At 37.9% G+C, this 20492-nt stretch overlaps 1 protein-coding gene across 1 annotated transcript in view; it reads left to right on the top strand.

Moving 5' to 3' along the window:
• LOC108708387 overlaps positions 1-18023 on the top strand; it is a 40541-nt gene extending 22518 nt beyond the window's left edge. Inside the window, exons 5-12 of the mRNA XM_018247042.2 lie at positions 392-567; positions 7430-7634; positions 7949-8039; positions 9448-9539; positions 10992-11117; positions 11966-12104; positions 15035-15265; positions 16979-18023. Of these exons, the coding sequence (XP_018102531.1) occupies positions 392-567; positions 7430-7634; positions 7949-8039; positions 9448-9539; positions 10992-11117; positions 11966-12104; positions 15035-15265; positions 16979-17036 (1118 nt within the window). The 3' untranslated portion in view covers positions 17037-18023. The remainder of the gene's footprint in view (positions 1-391; positions 568-7429; positions 7635-7948; positions 8040-9447; positions 9540-10991; positions 11118-11965; positions 12105-15034; positions 15266-16978) is intronic.
• Positions 18024-20492: the final 2469 nt, after the last annotated feature.

The raw sequence follows: 20492 nt of genomic DNA, 5'->3' as shown, positions 1-20492 counted from the left end.
TTTTGGTGAAAAAACTCGAATCAAATTAGATTCGAATTCAATTTGAGTTTGCAGGTTGATCCTATTCACCCGAATTTAAAAAATTCTATTTTTTTTTCAAAATTTCGAGTGGTCGTTTTTTTTCTTAGAATTTCGTGTTAATGGGAGTTGATGGAAGTTTTTATAAACTCCCATAAACTTTAAATTTGACCCTTTATAATTATGCCCGTAGTGTTTTGCATATATTTATTTATTTAATATCTAGTTGGTTAATAATGATACCATTAGCTTTAGCTAAGATCAGAATACTAGCCAATTATAAAGCCCCACACGCCTACACTAAGCAATGTACTGTAGATTTCTACAATGTTTACACATTTCTGATTGTTACATATGTTTCTCTGCATCTTAGTGAATCTTAAGAACCAAATCAGTGACCTGCAGGAAGCTAATGAAAATGCCGTCTTGGAACTAGCTAAAGCAGACGAGGAAATTTCACAGGAAAAAAAAGCTGTTGCTATACTCAAGGCAGAATATAACCAGAAATTACAAGATTCACAAGAAGAAATAAAACTGCTGAAGCAAAAGGTAAAATAATTTTAACAGGCAAATGAAATTATCTAGCTCTTTGGTTCACATTGACCAACTGGACTGTATTTAAAAAGAGAATGGACTAGAATATTCAAAATGGCAGGGTCAGTTTTTAGTCCCTATGCTGGTGGCTGACACTCAGGATATTAACACTGCTCTGCTTGTTGAAGCCTCTGGCTGATTTGCTAACTGCCCTCAACTGACTGTCACTCCTAGAGTGAGCTATTACAGAATCTAAGACAGCCAGAACAGATAGAACCTCTCTGTGCCTCCACTTTAAAAGACTAGGACAGGGTCGGACTGGGTCAACGGGACACTAGGAAAAACCCGGTGGGCCCCGGGTTACTCAGACCTGATCCATGCCAGAAACTTTCAACGCTGCACCCTAATCACAGCCAAAAGGAGGTAAAAGGTATGCAGTGTGTAATGCACGGGGTGGACGTGGACCTGTCGGCAGTTCACAACTAGAGTGAGGGGCCCCTAAGTTGGCAGCCCTGGTGGGCCCCAGACACCCCAGATTGACACTGGACTAGTTACACCTCTAGACAATAATTGCGTTCCGTATCCTGGAAAGGTAAATTGTTCCCTCCCTTTTCCCTTCTCCTAAAATCTGAACACAGGAGACACACAGAAAAGTTCCCCTTTTGTCTGTATATGTGGATTGCTTAGTATAGGAAAATACCATAGTTTATGGTGTTAGTAGAGGTTATTTCCAATGCAGAGTCACAGTGTGCCAAGTGCAAAAATCGTAATTGGACATTTTTTCATGTTTTGTTCTGCATTGTGTATCTGCATGCCTCTGAGCACAGGGAGCTGTCACTCTGGGGGCACCAATGGGTAACTGAAATAGCCCGTACTATGTTCCTAGAATCATGAAAGACTAAAAAGCCAAAATGCCTGTATTTTGAAAAGACAATTTAAAAAAAATGTAAATATGGTAGGTTCACATTTAGGGGCAGATTTATCAGGGTCAAATAGTAAGTTCAAATTTGAATTTTCGAGTTTAAAAATTCACACATTCAAATTTTAATCCTCCTATTGGAATGCAAATTTGATTGTGAAATTTATCATACCTTCGACCATGGAAACAGTCCTAATTCGAATATTCAGTACCTGAAACCTTCAGAGTTCATGTACAAGTCAATGGCAGAGGTCTGTTGAGCCACTTGGAGATGTTTATAGCCTTCCTGACATTCAAAGGTTTTTTTTTGGAGAAAAAGTTGATTCATACGAATCGAAATACGATTCGAATTTAGTGTCAGAAACATTAAATCGAATATTAGCCATTCAAATCTTTTCTTAAATAACTTCCCAGTCGAATTGTGAGTATATTTGAATTAAAAAAAAACCCTGGGCCGGTGCGGTTTTCTGCTGATCGGAGCACCGGCCCTGGGGTGTCAGGTAAGTAAAAATAGTCACTTGGGGGTGCCTAACAACCCAATTGTAAAATGCTATTCCTTCTCCTTTAAAGTCAATTAAAGACCACCAAAAATAAAGCTACCAGATTATGTGAAAGGAGTGCTTTTAATAAATCCATTTTGTTGGGCTTGATTGCATTTAAAATGAAAGTTTAGTACTGTACAACCATCCTAGATTATCTGATGCTATATTTTAAATAACATGTAAACATTAAACTAAAACACAGGGTTTAGCCTGCAGCTAGGAATTGTTGTAGGTACAAGTATTTCCCCTAAGTCTGAATATGATAGTGTTATTACAGATAAATATATTAAATATAGATCATGTAAATACAATGTACAAATGTAAGAATTTCGTCAAAACAACAAAAAGTTGTGTTGTTGAAATATATTAATTGTGCTGTTGCTATCAATATATATCCTGTGATAAGGTAATGGATACTGATATTCATCCTGCTGCACAACAATTGTCTTTTTTTTCCTTCAGCTGCAGTGCGAATATACACTCATAGAAAATCAAAGACAAATCTAGTGTGAATGTATGTGCAGAATATTAAGTCTGCTGAGATATTCATTATGTAGCCACACAAAGCAAGGCAGTACAATATTTCATTGTGAAGTGGGAGGCAGCAACCCCCCAACACGAGGTGCACGAGCATTTCATATCCTATGTGCTCACTGGTGCATTTACAGAGAGGACCATCTCCAGCCAGTCTCTAGATGCATGTGCAACCAACTAGAACCTGATCTGAAGTTAGATTCCTCAAGTTTCATACACATAGATGGATATCTTAAATAATCTACTGGTCTGTGGCAGGAGAAAAAGAAAGTTTCAGCTCTTTCTTAAGCTAATGATTCCCTGATACAGCCTGGGGTCACCAACACTCCCTAGCTTTGACACCATTCAAATGAGATGAGGATGGGAGGGGGGATTCTTAGATACACTTTTCCCCCCAACATGCTTAATTATTAAGTGACAATCATTTTTTTTAATTGCAGTATTACATAACACTAAGCACATTTAATGCTAATGACTCTTTAAATTATATTATACATTTTAGATGTTCATTGTATTTGTGCCAAGAACATCCAGTCTCAGTCCAAATTTTAGTCCAAAAAGAGCTGAAGTTCATTAGGTTGGACTTCCTTGACCAACATTTATGTAATTTCTTACTAAAGCTGAAGGACCCTTGATTTCCCCGTAAAAGCCTGTTTCCCAAATGTCGGCTTTCCTATTTACCTTAATATGGGGATGCTCCTATATATATATATTTGGGCCACTCGGGGTTAATTCACCAGCTAGAACACTAGAGCATGGGTTACACGCCACTTACACCCAGGGCAGGGCCTTCGCTAAGTGGAAGTGTTCCCTCTATGGTGTAGTGCAACTACATCCCCCCAGGCTACTGTGCACACAAAAACAACTTGGGCGCCAGGAGGTTCTTAACAATCAGGAACGGTTTATTATGCCAAAAAGGGCAAATGACCACAGGTTTCAGTACTCACGCAGGAGTTGAGGAAAACAGCATATTGAGAGTTCACACAGAACAAGGCAGGCTCACACAGAGAGTACACAGGCAATTGCAGTACAACCTTTCCCTCCTGGAAGTTGTCAGGAAAGCAGCTTCTACCATACAGTCCCTCTTCAATGAGGTCCCTGACTGGAGGCAACACACAGAGCCTCTGGGAAGCTACTCCCTTTCTGCAAATCCTTGTTGGAGCTTCAGCTGCTCTTTCTCTCTATCCTATCTGCCTTTCTCTCCTAGAGAGACTATGACAAGTCTGCCCTAGTATATCTGTTCCTCATTCACGGGGTTACCTGGTCCCCGACTTGGACACATGCCTTCTTCAGGGCCTATTGCACTCAGTCCCCCTGAGCACATCCAGCTGGAATCACATCCAGAGGCAAAAGAGGAAGAGGCCACTCCCTGCACACACTATATAGGAGTGAGTCAGAGCAGTGTCACCAAATCTCTCAGCCTATCACTGTAAAGGTTATTCTGTAACAGGGATTCTACCCAATAACCCAAGGAATGGTGAAAAGATTAACTCTATAGGGCCTGTATCCCTATAGGGCCCTATATATATATATATATATATATATATATATATATATATATATATATATATATATATATATATATATATATATGCTTGTTTAAATGACATGTGCCATTTAAATGCTCCATTTTGCAACCCTTTTAAGGTTAGGAGAAAAACATATTCAGTAGAGAAAATTATATGTTTATAAAGAGCAATTTTCTGTCATATAAGTAGGATTGTCACAGAAAACAATATGAATTAACCATTTGTAAATGGTGGAATCTGATGGACTAAAGCCTTTTTCAGCATCAATCTCTATGTAACAAATCAGAATACTGGCCACAAATGCGTTTTGAAACAGTCTATAAAACCATTTATCCTAATTCTCGTGGCTTTTAGTTTTCAGCCAAGCCCTGTGCTGTCCTCATATTAAAGATCTCTTTCCCCAAGCAGGTTAAGCCACTTTACTATTAATGCTGGGAAGCTAATGAAAAACATACTCCTTTAACATTTACAGGCTTATAAAAGTTAATGAAAGCTTGATCAAAAGCAACAGCATGGTGACTATACTTGAGATTAAATTAGTTTTCAATAACCCCATTACTACATAATAAAATACAGCTAAAAGATTGTAATTGCTACTGGGGAGGACCCTCTTTACCTTTTGTATTGGTTGTATTTTTGCATGTAATGTAATGTTCAGTGTATACAGCCATCTATTTTCAGTGTTGCAGAACATGTTTGCACCTTGACAATGCATGTTAATTATATTACTACTACTACTTCTACTAATAATAATAATAATAATCATAATAATAATGGCATGCTGGATTTGACAATTCAGAAAAGTATTTTCTGCTCTCAGATTATTTTTCCAGCATGGAAAATAAATTGTTAAACCCTAAACTCTGTCTATCTTTTTACACATTGATACTGCTCGTAAAAAATTAACGAGATTAAAAAAAGCAAGCCCTTGGTTTGGAAATGATAAACTTATCAAGATCTTTCTTGAAACTCAGCCAATATATTTTATAGTTCTTCCAAAATAGTACATCAAGTCATTGCAGTATTTATCATCAACCAGACACTGTGTATTTTCACTTGTTTGAGGCTGTTTTGTTTGACATTGCTGAGAATATGAAAATGTTTTTTTATTTACATTTTTCGACTAATGCACTAGATCAGAAGTTAAAAAAAGGGCTATGGGTCTTTCCTCCCCAAGGAAGGCCAAAGCTATTCTGAGGCTTGGCAAGGGGGCAATTAGGTTAAGTGTTTTGCAGTCTTGGCTATTTCTGGACCATAGCTGAAGTATTATTAACACTAAAATAATGGGCTGCTCTTAGTAAATTTTGGAGGGGCATTTTAAGTGAAAATAGCTGAAAACCTATACACTATGGAAAGCAGATGAGTCTACATTTTGCCTTCTAGATGAGTGAAATTTACCACAAGCAAAAAAATGAGCACAGAAGTGTTTGCGACCAAAGAGGGTAATGCAACATGGGATGCAAGGATTGCCACTGGTCTAGTAACCAATCAGCATATATACCTCTATGCCTTTCCCTATTCTATGTGTAGAGACCCTGAGACGTTTGCTCATGCAGTTTCTCCTATATTTGGACACGTAAGGGTCCCCTTGTTCCAACGAGGAGGAATAGTGGGGTTAGGTGGCGTGTTGTAAGGAACTTACCCTGGTGGTCTAGCGGCAGCGGGGTCCGCGGCGTGGACGCCCTTCGCACTGCTTCCTTCTCCTGTGCTGGCTTCCTCTAGGGTGCGTGCACGTTCGTCATTTAAAGGCGCAGCCGTGCTTGCGTCATCACGCCAGCGCGCAATTGGCGCGATATTCAAATGTATATAAAGCTCATTTAGATTACAAGACCTTGCCCGCTGTTAGGTTCAATTAGCTTGTTCCTGGGTGTTGTTCTGTGTGATTCCTGTTTGATCTACTGTGTTTGACCCTTGCCTGCCTGCTAACTACTCTGACCTCTCCAATCTTGACCTTGCCTGATTAAAACTATGTTGTTCTCTCCAATCCTGAAACCTTGCCTGTTCTCCAACTATTCTACGATCTCTAATCCTGATTCTGGCCTGTTTGACTACTCTAACTGCTTGTGCTGGCCGAGACCGAGAATAGTGTGCTTGGCATCTGTTCTGGTGTTGGGTGCCGACCGTGACAGTTACTGTAAGGTACTTACCCTGGTCTCGGCTCGTACTTCACCAGTTAAGTGACCGCCTTTGGCCTCGGGAGGAGCCCTCGGCTTACTCAGATGCCACCTGGACTTAACCAGAGCTGCAAGGTGTAAGTTCTGGCAGGCAATGGGGCACGACTGTTTACAAGGATGCTGGAAGATAGGAAGCCACCAGGAACAGGCAGGCCGGGCCAGTACAAGCAGTTAGAGTAGTTAGAGTAGTCAGACAGGCCAGAATCAGGATTAGAGATCGTAGGGTCAAACACAGTAGATCAAATAGGAATCACACAGAATAACACCCAGGAACAAGCTAATTGAACCTAACAACGGGCAAGGTCCTGTAATCTAAATGGGCTTTATATTCATTTGAATGCCGTGATGACGCCAGCGAAACTGCGCCTTTAAATGACGAACGTGCACGCGGCGCGCGCCCTAGAGGAAGCCGGCACAGGAGAAGGAATCAGCGCGACGGGCGTCCACGCCGAGGACACGGCGTGGACCCCGCTGCCACTAGACCACCAGGGTAAGTTCCTTACATGTGTAAGCCACTAGTGCAGGGATTTCAGTTGGTGAGTTTAGGACCAGGTAGGGTGCCAAGATACAAGACCCCAGACCAAGGATCCCTAAGATCAGTGCACTACTCTCAGGGAGGAGTTGCCTCAGGAGTGTGCTAACTTATACTTTTGCGTATTTCACCTCTGGGAGGGATCTGTCCCTATGGTATTTGAATTGCATTAAACAAAGCGACTGCCAATCTCATTATTAAAGTGTTCATTGTTAATAAACCAGTTTTTGTTGAAAGAAACCTCTCTGTGATTGGGATCCTTTAAAGATAAAGAGGAGCACACAAGGTACAGGGAGTTGCTGGGGTACAGGTGGGTCAGTGGCACAACACAAACAGCATAGTTCTGTTCACACACCCCAATTGCACACTTCTCAGGCCCACCCACAGGTGTGCTACATATATAATGTCAACCATTTGACATCAGTGTACAAAATTTATGTAGGAAATGGATCTTCTCATCAACTATATGCTCGTACAGCATCTAATACTTAAATGCTTCTTGGCTGTAACCAGACAAACTTCTATGTACAATATTTATTCTACTGAACTATTTTGCTACTGAATAAGTGAGGGTTTGTTCTTACCTATACTAGAACATTTATTTTAGCAAAATACTTGTATTCACATAGTCAATACTTTCTTCACAGATTAGCTCAATGTCAGCCACATTTACCCAAGAGGAGAATTATGAGCCAGGCCTACACAAGGAAATCTCCTATCTGAGAAGTGAATGTAGAAGACTAAGAATCCACAATCACCAACTCAATGAAGAAAACCATAGTCTGAAGGAAGAGTTGTGGGATATTAGAAGGCAACATGAATGTTTTGGGACAAGGGCAAGGCACACAGCAAGTAAGTCATAAACCAAATGTCACAGATCATCAGTCCATCATCTGAATTACTAGACAATTGCAACATATAGTTGTTAATATGACTTTGTACAGCATATTCAACTTCTAAATAACTTGCACTAATTGCAATATTATAGGCTTAAAACAGCTGTACCATCATTGTTTTTGTCAAGCAGCAACACTAGGCTAAACCTTGATATAGTGTTTCCGTTTTACTCCATGCCTTACCCGAAAATGATATGCAATGGAATTAATTTGCAATGTAATGCAAGAATACAAGCATTCTTTTTTTTTGTTTTTATTTTATTTTTACAGGTGCTTGTGCAGATATAGAAGCAGATAGACACTGGATGGATTCTTTGAAGAATGAACTTCCCCAAAAAAGTTGGCACTCAATGAATGGCAGGTGAGATTCTGTAGAGACAGAGATATAAATTGTGTTAAATTATCTGATCTGGTTTTTTCTCAAAATAAATGGAAGATACGGGTTCCTTGCGGAATGCCTTATTATGATTAATCAAATGCTAGCAGAACCTTATAGGATAGATTACTCTTTAGATGAATAGTAAATTCTATTATCCATGTAAGGTCATAATAGCATCAAATCAAATCATTATGTGCACAAATCATTATCAACCATGTTGCCACTTAATACTAGCAGAACTCCCAAACTGTTCCCTCCTTTCTAGTGTCTTGTTTCTCATTAATTCTGTTCAGGCACCTTACATAGGCTTAGTTTTCTACATAGTCTGTACAGGAACAGGAGGAAGAGAAGATGTGACCACCTGCTGTCCCAACTATCTGCTCCAAAAATCTAGGCCATATATTGTATGAAATATTCTATTCTATATACATGACAGAAGCTATACAGAGCCAATCCTCCTTCATGTAATGGACAGTATACAGTCCACAGCCAGGAAGAAAGTAATAGATCAGATGGAAGGGCTTGCAACTTCTTGCAGTTTATTTCTTTGAGGAAGTACACCTATCTGTGGATTCAAAGAATAATCTTGCTTATATTCATGCTCATGTTTTCACTGCAGTTTTTTTTTGAGAATCAAGGAAAAAAATGCAAACTCGTATTTTGATAAATTGGCCCTGTAGTGTTACTGTACATGATAGAATAAATTCATGACGCTTCAGATCAGCTAGTTCTTTTCGTCTTAAGTTTCTCTTTCTTGAATAATATGCAATAAGCCATTTAAAACTTTATAACTTGGACAACACAGTTACTGTTTTACATTCTTTTACCTACCCGAGTTTAAATATGCAGCTGAAATATGAATTGCAGTTAGATAAGGGCAGATCTAATAACTGGAAAAGGGTACATTGTTTCCAGAAATAGTTAGTAGATACGTGTATGGCTTTTTTACAGTTGAAACATTAATATCCTATGCTCTGGTTAATAAAGGCCATTGTTTTTGGCTCCCACCCCAGTGTAAGACTGTTCTCGTATACCTCCTGGCTATAAAGCTTTATGGAAGCTATTTTACGGAAAACTAGCTTCTCCCATTGCTTTTTTATAAGATTCAAGCAGACCAGTCTTTGCTTAGGATTCTGCATTAAAAACCATGTTTAATGTCGCCTGATTTCTGTATTCATATTCCGATAACATGTTTAATGATTTGACCTCTCATTGTTGGAGGTGCAAAGCTTCTCTTATGGTGGTGTTGGTCTTTTCAAAATTCAGCGCTTATGCGAAGAATTGATTAAAATGCTAATTTACCTTTCACTGTACATATCAGCCACCAAGAATAGCTTTATTTAAACCTCATAACAAAGTGCCACTTTGACTCTCATCTCTCAATTTATAGTTTTTACAGGAATGATGCCTTTAAACATGATGGAGCCTTTTCAAGATGCAAAGCAGCCTTAGGTCCCATGAACATAAAAGAACCCTGGGAAAGTAAGTAGTCAGAGCAATTTTCTTTTACATGCAACAGTGATTAAAGAAGGGGCACAGGTCTCAGACTGCTGCCTTTTCTAATTATTTTACTCTACCTATGCAAAATAAACTCATTACACAACTGACCTGAGAAGTGCTAACCTTTGCATACTATCTACTACATAAACGAATTAAATTATTGAAATGTGGCAGTTCAATGCCTTTTACAGTAAATGATCTACATACATGATTTTTCAGTTGTTGCTAAATTCTAGTTTAGAAAGAACAAAACTGGACTTTTTTTTTAATAAATTGACAGGGACATTGAAGAAACTTTATGGCCGGACACTTAGAAATAGAAGGGTACTAAATTTAGATGCTATTTTAAGTGTTAATTTCCAGATTTATCACATCTTCTTATGTATTAATTAATCCTAATTACTATTTATTTGTGCTTTCCTTAACTACTTTGCATTAATCTTTTTAGCCCAGCACATCCTTAAATAAATCAGTTGCTAATTTTTCTTTTTGTTGGCCTGATGGTCGTTTAATGCTTTCTCCCCCCTTTTTAGGATGAAATCTGTGAGATCACTTTGATGCAGTAATACACTCAGCCTGGTGAAATATGGGCTTTCTTGTTCTGCAAGTTATAAATCCTGCAATGCTCAACAAACATGCACATTTTATCCTTTCCATTCTGTACTTTTACACTCTGCTCATTTAGAACTGTAATTTTTCATGGAAATAGTTCAATGGCCTCCTTTTAGTGCTGTTTTATTGATCGTGATCAGGACTTTTGTGACTTAGTAAGGTCAGCACTTTAGAGATGATGAAACAGATAGAGGGACCTTCCATTCTACTTTCCAAAACCTCCTGTTGTGCTCAGCACAGGTTTAAATTCTGGCATTGCCCTAGCCACGCCTTTCCTCCTACATGATTGGTTCATGGTCAGTACAGTTAAAGAAGAACTACCCTAGCCCATCCTCAGACCCCTTCCAAGCTTTTTCCCTACAACATCTATTCTGTTGAAAGGTTTCCCGTCTTTGTTGTGTCTTGCCAATGGAGGGGGATCAGGATGGGATAGGGTTTAGTTCTCCTTCAATGCACATGTGCCCATCAGTTAAGAGGCTCACCTCAGCTCTAGCACTGGATTTAGCTTAAGCATTTGGAGGGTTTGGGAAAAAAAGTGCATATGTATTTTTTCTATGTAGGCATGGCCATGGCTATGGCTATAAATAAGCTTCCTCATTAAACACTTCAGCATTGAAGAGTAGCCTTGTCTTTAAAGGAGAACTAAACCCAAACGTTAAAAAACCCTTACCCCCTACCCTACATAGACTGGAGTAATGTCACGGAATACAAAAAATGGCCAAAATTGTGGACAATGATATCCCATTTTTTGTTTTCTCCTATTTTACCCCATTATTTTATGTTTTTCTTTATTTTCTAAAAAAAAAACAATTTTTGTTTCAGAGAACTTTGAGGAACGGGCTAAAACAACAGCTTCTCCAGTTTCACTGCACAGTAATAACACAGACGTTCTAATGATGGGCTATCAGGAAGAGACACCTTCCGTTCTTTCTGAAATAGACATCTATGGTGAGACTGCAATGCTTTTATACATTTTATACATAACATATTTGGAGAGTACAAAAAAATTTGCAAAACACATTGAAGTCAATGGTATATCAGCAATACTTTTTCTGTGCAAAATATATTGAAGTAAATGGGCATACTTTTTCTGGGCATAAGACATTGAAGTCAATTGGTAGTCTTTCAGGAATTTTTTTGTGCATAATACATTGAAGTCGATGAGCATTTTTTCACAGTTACTTTTTTCACGCAAAATACAACAGGGTCACTTTTCCCGTGAAATTTTGTAGCGGTCTTTCAAGAATATCTGCTAATGCCAAAATGCTACATTTTGACACAAATCCATGCCTGGTGAAAATTGTGGCACATTTTTTTGCTTTTGCATATACTATGGCGTGCTTAATTTACCATTTTCGTACTGACCTAATGAAAATGGCATGTTTCTTTGCACCCATAATAATATATGTACCATATATGTTTTTAAAATGGAATATGAAAAAGTAATTTTCTATGAGTGCCCTCTTTACTTTAGATAAGGGATCTTTCTGTAATTTGGCTCTCCATAACTTAAATCTACTAAAAAATTATTTAATCATTAAATAAACCCTAGTTGGATTGTTTGCCTCTAGTAAGGATTAACTATATCTTGGCTAGGACCACAGGGTATGGTTTCATTATTACAGAGAAAAAATTAATTATTAAAACAAAATTGTGTGTGTGTGTATATATATAATTATGTAGTTATTTGTAGCTGTAAAATGTTTTGGAGTTAGAACAGTGTAATGAGCGTATTGTTAACTATATCCTGTGTATCTTTATAGCAATAAAATATTGACATACCTCTTTCCATTAAGGTGGCAAATATGATGAAATCCAGGAGCTGAGTGATGATGACTTTAGTTATATCACTCAAAACAGGGCCAATGTTCATTGTGACTCTGCACATCACAGCTATTCTCCTGAAACCTTCTGTAAAACTACAAGCAGCACAAGGTATTGTAAATATTTGCTTTAGGTAAAAAACCCTAAAGCTGGCCATAGACGCAAAGATCCGATGATTTTCGGAACGTGTGGAGAGTCCCGACATGTTTCGTCCGGCGGAGATCGGTTGTTTTGATCAGACAGGTTAAAAGATTTCTGTCGGCTGCTGATAATTTCTCTTCATGTATTGACGATTATACGATTTTCAGAGGGAGACTGTCAGTAGCATTGTCTATTGTACGATTGCTGTCAGGGGCAGAACATCGGCTGATCTGTTCTTTAACTAATTTATTTGGTCGGAATGGTTAGACTTTGATCTGAATGGTTAGTGGCAGGTCGGGAGATGGGCAAGTCCCATCTTTCGAGGATTCGAACGATCGGATCTTTGCATCTATGGCCAGCTTTAGCACAGGACGTAATGAGTGACTCGTTCCACCAAATATCCCCCCAAGATCTACTTTATGTGAGTATATAGCTCTGGTTCACCAGCTCCCTGCCTTCTGTGCCAGTAAAACACACACTTCTAACCACTACATCCAAGCAGTAATTATTCACAGGTCTGGAACTAGCAATCGCCAGAAGAGGTATATACCCCAATGCCCCTCTCCCCATTGCAGTCTCCCCTATTGATCCCTGGAACGCCTATCCCATGAGCACTACATACATGTCTATAGCCAGATATCACAGAAAGTTGCTGATGAATATTACGATTAGGATGCTGATCAATTAATATTATTATATCTGTGTAGTCATTATCTCCATATCTCCAATCTATTTTGGTATTTTTATTTAAAGATAGTCTTTGCCTTCCCACTTTTTCTGCAGCACCTTGAACTAGTATTCATCCTGACCCCTCATTTATTTTATGCTGATCTGACTAGGAAAGGAGACAAAACATTCCTTCTTCTGATGAGAAACATTAGAGTTTTGCATAATCCCAAACCCACTGTACATTTATTTTCATCACGGAGCGCACATGCTTTGTATGCGTGAAGCACAATTTCACCTGGATGGCATGTATTCTTTCATATTCCCTTTTTCTTATAATGAGCTTGTCCTATAACCCAATACGATTATTTTTTATAGAACCCTGTGTAGCTTATATCTTGAACAATTCTTAGCAGCTCTCATTGTTTTTTTGTACTTTCAGTTTTCTAACATATCTTGGATCTGCTAAAACTTTTGTTAAGCACCCACAATGCGCTCACACTGTGCTCACTAGAAAAAAGTACTGTGCATAAATAGATTATAGTAAAGGTATCTGGTTATATACACAGGTTATTGTAATCATACTGTATATTTTAATATGTCAATAGTATATATTTCCCTATAGTCAAAGCATACATTTATACCTAGCATACGGTTACCCCAGTGCCAGTCATAATTAAGCAAATTCAAGTGACTGGTTGAGTGACTTAGACCACCAGCCTGTAATTTTATTCAAATTCCTAATTACGGAAAGCCATCTCCCATAGTCTCTATTTTATCCAAAAAATCCACATTTTTAAAGGAGAAGGAAAGTCTTCTTCCACTTGGGGGTGCCAAATGTTAGGCACCCCCAAGTTATTGTAGTGGCTTACCCCGGGGTTAGTGCAGCGAGCAGCACGGATCGATCCTCTTCCGGCTTCTTCTCACTGCTGCGCAATAAAGTGAAAAGCTGAACTTTAACTAAAAAGTCGTCTATTTCGTTCTACTGATTTGAAGAAAGAAAACCCGTCCATTCTGTATAAGTCCTATACCTGTACTAACCTGTTTCTCAGCTTCAGAATTCAAGAGGGTGGTCTATTTGGCAATAAAATACAGGAAAAGTTTGGTAGAAATTTTAGCATTATTATATACTAAGGGTATTGTTATATTTATACTTATGAGTATAAATCATATTTAATTTTACCTTAAATCCATGTTTACTAATATATTCTTGCATGTTCTTTCTGATAATAAGAGCAAACTGATCTTGCTTTATGTAATGGAAAACTATATAGACATTTAAAGAAGAACTAAAGCTTAACCAAAGAAGTAGGCTAGATGTTATACATTATGTTTTGCCCTTTAGCAGAGAAGTTCTGTGCCTCCAAAGATGCCCCAGTAGCTCCCTATCTTCTTTCCTGCTGATTCACTGCACATGCTCTGTGCTGCTGTCAGTTACTCAGCTTAAGGACCCACTCACAATACACTGTATATACAGAATAGAAATGTCACAATATACTGTAAGACTGATTAGTAATTAATACAGATAATTAGTACACGTCAGCACAGAAACCAGTGCAATTAGTACCAGCAGCTAATAATCAGCCCTGTAGCATCAGCTTATATTATAGGACAACCTCATTTTCTGTTTTATAAATTGCGACAACCCCTAAGCTTAGCTTCTCAACAGCTGCTCAGAGCCTCAGAGTGTTGCAGACACTTTCCAAGATGGTGACCCCCTGAAACAAGTTTGAAGTCCTGGATCATTGCTGCTATTGGAAAGCAATAAACATATATAAAATAAGGCATTTTTAGCTATATTCATTTTTAGGGTTTAGTTCCCCTTGTCGCCTTTTTAAACGCAAACTATTGAAATAGCCTGCTACAAATGGGCAGACTTTGCATCTTTTGTTGGAGTTACAGTTAAAATCACAGCAAGGTTAATTAATATCATTGCTGCTTAGAAATTGCTGTAATTTGTTAAGCTGTTATATGGAAGAGATAAAATAGATCAGCCGAGGCAGAACACACAAAATTATGTAAATGTGAATTATTCATATGGTTGGTGACATCTGGCAGAATATCCAGTGTTTTCCTTGTAGTGACCCAACCTGTTTAGAGTTTGTATACATTATGTACAGTATCATAGAAGAGGGCCTCTAAGACACCTTTTCATAGAGTATAGTTAATATAATGGCCATTATTCATGTTAGAGAAACTAGTTGTCGGCTGACATTTTATATATTCTTTTATAGACCTTCTGCATCTGTATTACCACGGCGGCCCTTCGCTCCAAAAAGTATTTCTGATTTGAAAGTGGGAAATCTTGTGAAGTTCTCCCGACCAGCAGGAAAAATAAGTAAAGGTACCATCCAATACAAAGGTCACCTTCCCGGCAGAGAAGAGGTTTACCTTGGAGTTGAACTTGAAGGCAGTGAGGTTGGAAAGCATGATGGGATTTTTCAAGGAACACGCTTCTTTCTTTGGTGAGGAGTTGTCTTTTCCGCAAAAGTATCTGTAAATTATGGCTTTTGATTATAAGATCTTGTTCTTAGAGCCACTGAAACCTCTAAACTAAGGACGCACTGTTATTTATAGGTTTTCCTGGTCTAAGTGTACGACATTTGAAGGCAACATTAGCAAATTTGAAAAATGATTCTCAACTGAGACTTTTTATTTTTATTTTATCCTTTCAATTCTCTTGAGAAAGGTGCAAGAAAAATGGATAAACATCTAAAAGAATCTTGTTCTTGGAAACAAGGGTAGAGCATCTTTAAAAAGAAGCTGGAAATGTGGGCATTTCGGAGTGAGATGAGATTCTGTGACAAATATAGAGATATGGATTCCGTGTATAAAATAAGAATGTTTGTACTTATTACAAGACCTACTGTATACTAGCATACTTATATTATATATCCCTGTAAAGGCAGATACCCTAGGGCCAGTAAAATGAATTTTATTTGACTTTAGGAATAAAACCTTGACCTATTTATAGTTGCAGAGTTAAATCAAGTTGAAAAAAAGACCAAAGTCCATCAAGTTCAACTCTTCCAAATAAAATTTAGCATCCATACACTGACAATGACCTCTCCATACACTCACATTATATATATACCAATATCTATACTAATTGTAGATTCCATTCCAAAATAAATGCTCACGCAACAGAAAATGCATTGCTGTTGACCATCATTTTTACTGAATTAGTCAACTTAAAGGGGATAATTCACTAAAGGGCGAATTTTCGCCACACTTTGCACCAATTAGCCAGACGAAAATTCGCTACCACTATGCTAATTCAGTAAAATGCAAAGTTGTGTCTGGGCAGCCGAATGCTGGTCAAAGTTTTGCTACAGTTAATTCGTCAGCACAAGCATTTCATAGCGATCTTTCAATAGCGTTCATTTCTGTCTAGAGATACTATGTTAGTACACTTACGCTTAGGTCAATTTGAATAGTGCGTGTACATATCCAGTAGGTCATGTTTATGTCTTATTTTAGAGATGTCGGTGCAAATGCTTGAAGTGGCCACTTATTATTACAAATGTCCGAGGAAACTAAATTAAGAAAAAAAGAGATCCTCTAATTTCCTAGACATGAGCCCACCCCATGAGCCCACCCTAAAAAAATTGTGGCATGCCCCCCAAATGGTTGGGAAAGAAATTTTAACACAAAATAATTCAATAGTTAGGATTTTTGAAGGCAAAACCACTTTAAAAAATGAAAAAACGCCAGCATTTTTCACAACTTTTATGACTTCCGGCATACAGGATATGATGTCACTGACATAAGATTAAGGAGGATGTAGCTTCATCTTAACAGTTCGCCTGGTCTAAGGTGGCGAAGGAAACTTGCGAAAGAGGTAATGTTCTGTAAAATTTGCACTTTAGGAATTTGTGGAGTAACGTGAAAATTCGTCTGGTGATAGGGATAGAAACTGTGCTAGCGATCGTCTCTTTAGCTAGCGAATTGTCCTCTATGTCTGTTAGTAAACAAATGTCCCTGTGGATGAGATTTCTGGAGAATTTTCTCTAGCGAAGGCCACTTCACCCTTTAGTAAATCTGCCCCAGAGAGTGTATCATTCTTATATATTATTATTTAGTACATGTATTTCCAGTATAAATGATAATATGCAACATACAACCACTTATGGTCTTTTCTTAGCACACTGTTTATTGTTTTCATCTTTATTTTACAGTAAACCAAACAAAGGTGTGTTTGTCAACTTCAGTAAAGTTATAATGGCATGGGAATGAAAATATGAAATAACAAGATCATTTGGAAGAGACTCTGCAAGAGGTGGCCAGCAACTGTGAACACTGTTACTATGAAGATGTCTGTGTAAACATAACATAACTATTATGGGTCTGTTTAAATAAACATTAGCTTTTATGGATCTGTGTTTTTTTTTTTTTGACAAATGGGAAAATAATATAAAGGAATATACTACATGTGAATTACCTACTAAAAAGGCAGTTTGAGAAAGACTGAAGTTGTTGGGATTTTTTCAGTCTCAGAAATAATGTACTATAGTGTAGTGCAGCGGTCTCCAACCTGTTTTGCACCACGGACCAGTTTTAAGCAAGACAACTGGGGATGTCGATTTGTGGGTGAATTTCAGGCTTACCAAATAAACTGTCCAAATAGTATTTTGGTCCTTATCGTGATCAGTAGAAAGCTTCCTGGGCTATTTTTGATTTTTTTTTAATAGCAATTGGGCTTTCTAATCAGACTCATGCTGGAAAATGTATTTACCCAATGCACCATATCAGCAAATGTATTGAGAAAAGGCAGATGAGGAAGTGAAAGGGAGTCACTGTTAACTATGGGGCATGTTTATAAAGGTGTGTAAAATGTTTTACACCTTTAATTAAATTTTTTTATAGAAGGCTGTATATAATGAATGATGTAGTTATGAAGCTTTGATGTCCTTATAATGACATGACCGTGAAGCCAATTCTTTATAAACAGTTGCTCAGGTTATTAAATAAGTTATTTTTTACACCAGACCAACTCCTGAAATTAAGTTGTTATTTGAAATCACTTTAGACCATGACCTAGTTAAATCAAAGGAGAAAGATCAGGTGTAAGAATTGTTACTGCTGTCGCTTTTTTTGCCACAAATTACTACTTCGATTTATTCAGTTACAAGACATATTGGGGCAAATTCACTAAGAATCGTAGTTGCGCCAGGCGTAGTTTCGCCAGCGCTTCGCAAATTCACTAAAATCCGAAGTTGCGCTCAGGGTTAGCGTAAGGTTGCGAAGTTGCGCTAGCGTTGATTCGCTAAGCGAAGCTACGCTAGCGATGGTTAATTTGGATACGGCGCCAAATTCAAATTTCAATGGAGGAATACGTAGCAGCACTACAAATGCCTAGAAAACCTTCAAAACATCAAATAAAAATTTTATTTTGCCCTACACATGTGCCCACTGTCTAGGTAAGTTGCCATGAGTCAGGAAATGTAGGGGGGAAGGAGGGGAGCCCCAAAAAAAATTTCGATCTTTTTCAGCCTATCACCCATAATGTAGAAAACACGACAGCGTTTTTTGGGACTTAGAAAAAATTTTGACTTTTTTTGAAGCAATCCCTATCTACTCTATTGCGCTTCGCCAGGTCTGAGGTGGCGAAGGAAGTCTAGCGTAAAAGGTAGCGTTCAGTACACTGTGCGCGTTAGTGAATTTGCGTAGTTACGTCCGGAGCGATAATTCGCCAGGCGTAAGGGTGCGAAGTAACACTAGCGAATCTACGCCAGTGTTCGTTAGTGAATTTGCGCAGTAACGAAAATGACCAACGCTAGCGAAGTAACGCTAGCGTTCGGCGCTTAGTGAATTTGCCCCATTATGTTGTTAAGTTTGGTATTTCAATATTATTTGCTATGGACATTTACTGAAAGATAAATTTAAGGTTAACATTACCCTGAAAGGTATTTTTTCAGGGCAGTTCAACATTTTGGGGCCGATTCATCAAGGGTCAAATATCGAGGGTTAATTAACCCTCGATATTCGTCTAGGAACTAAAATCCTTCGACTTCGAATATCGAAGTCGAAGGATTTAGCGCAAATGCTACGATCGAACGATCGAAGGATTATTCCTTCGATCGAACGATTAAATCCTTCGAATCGAACGATTCGAAGGATTTAAATCCAACGATCGAAGGAATATCCTTCGATCAAAAAAACTTAGGCAAGCCTATGGGGACCTTCCCCATAGGCTAACATTGACTTCGGTAGCTTTTAGCTGCTGAAGCAGGGGGTCGAAGTTTTTTTTAAAGAGGCAGTACTTCGACTATCGAATGGTCGAATAGTCAAACGATTTTTAGTTCGAATCCTTCGATTCGAAGTCGTAGTCGAAAGTCGAAGTAGCCCAAAAAACACTTCGAAATTCGAAGTTTTTTTACTTCGAATCCTTCACTCGAGCTTGATGAATCGGCCCCTTTGTATGATGATGAAGAAAGTTTTTAACTATTCTGCCTTTCTCCAACCTAAAATGTAGAATGCTATGTAATTGTTGGGGTCCAATGGCCAACTAGATAGGAGATTCATTTTAAAGTTTGATTCCTTACTGTTAATGTATCTTTCTATTTAGTTTCTCTCCTCTTGATTCTGCCTTTTTGTTCGATAGGGTCATTTTTATCTAAAGTTCAAGCTAGAGAACAAAAAGTTGAATATTAAACAAAAAAAACAATTCGATTGAAACCACGCAAATAAAAAAGGCCAGTTGCAAATAATCATAAAATACCACAATCCTGTACTACACTTTTAATTCAAGGTGAAATGGCCCTTTAATAGACAAAACACATATTTCTAGTATAACATTTGCAGTTGGAGAAATAAGGAGAAGTTGTTTTTTTAAGCAGAGTAAATCAGGGAGCTAAGAGACCCTATAGCGGAGGTCTTCTTCCTTGGGGTGCCCTCTAGATTAAGTGACTTTTTCTACGGCACCAGATACCGGCTCTGATGGCATAATGATTCAAAATGACCAGTTAAGTAGATCCATACATGTCCTTTGTATCTGCTTTTACTATTGTACAACAAGTGTGTACCCCTGTTTATTGGACCTTGCACTAGTAATAAATAAAACTTTGAAAAAAAAAAAGTAGATCCATACATGCTTGTCAACTGTGGAGAAAAATGTACTCTTTAAAATCCATCAAAAGAATAATTAAAAAGAAGCAAAACCAAAATAAAAATGTATTTATTTCTCAATTTAAGAGAATATACTGTATTTTTTTTTCAGTGTTACACTAATGGGCATATAGCAAGCAATCACATTGTTACATTCTATCATACTAGGAGTGACACTTTTGTGCAACTGAACAAAATGATGTTAAAGGAATTGTTCAGTGTAAAAATAAAAACTGGGTAAATAGATAGGCTGTGCAAAATAAAAAATGTTTCTAATATAGTTAGTTAGCCAAAAATGTAATGTAGAAAGGCTGGAGTGATTTGATGTATAACATGTCAGTCAGAACTCTACTTCCTGCTTTTCAGCTCTCTTGGTTTCCACTGACTGGTTACCCTGGCTACCAGGCAGTAACCAATCAGAGACTTAAGGGGGGGCCACATGGGTCATATCTGTTGCTTTTGAATCTGAGCTGAATGTTGAGGATCAGCTCAGATTTTATTTTCACACTGAACTATTCCTTTAAGGGGATTCCTTTACTTGCTAAGATGAGAATAATTTGATGCTTTCAAAACATTCCATTCAAA

This window comes from Xenopus laevis, chromosome 2L (genome assembly GCF_017654675.1).
Source record: "Xenopus laevis strain J_2021 chromosome 2L, Xenopus_laevis_v10.1, whole genome shotgun sequence".
Classification (NCBI taxonomy): domain Eukaryota; kingdom Metazoa; phylum Chordata; class Amphibia; order Anura; family Pipidae; genus Xenopus; species Xenopus laevis.
The sequence above is the reverse complement of the archived record's forward strand: the minus strand, read 5'-3'. Positions and strand labels throughout refer to the sequence as shown.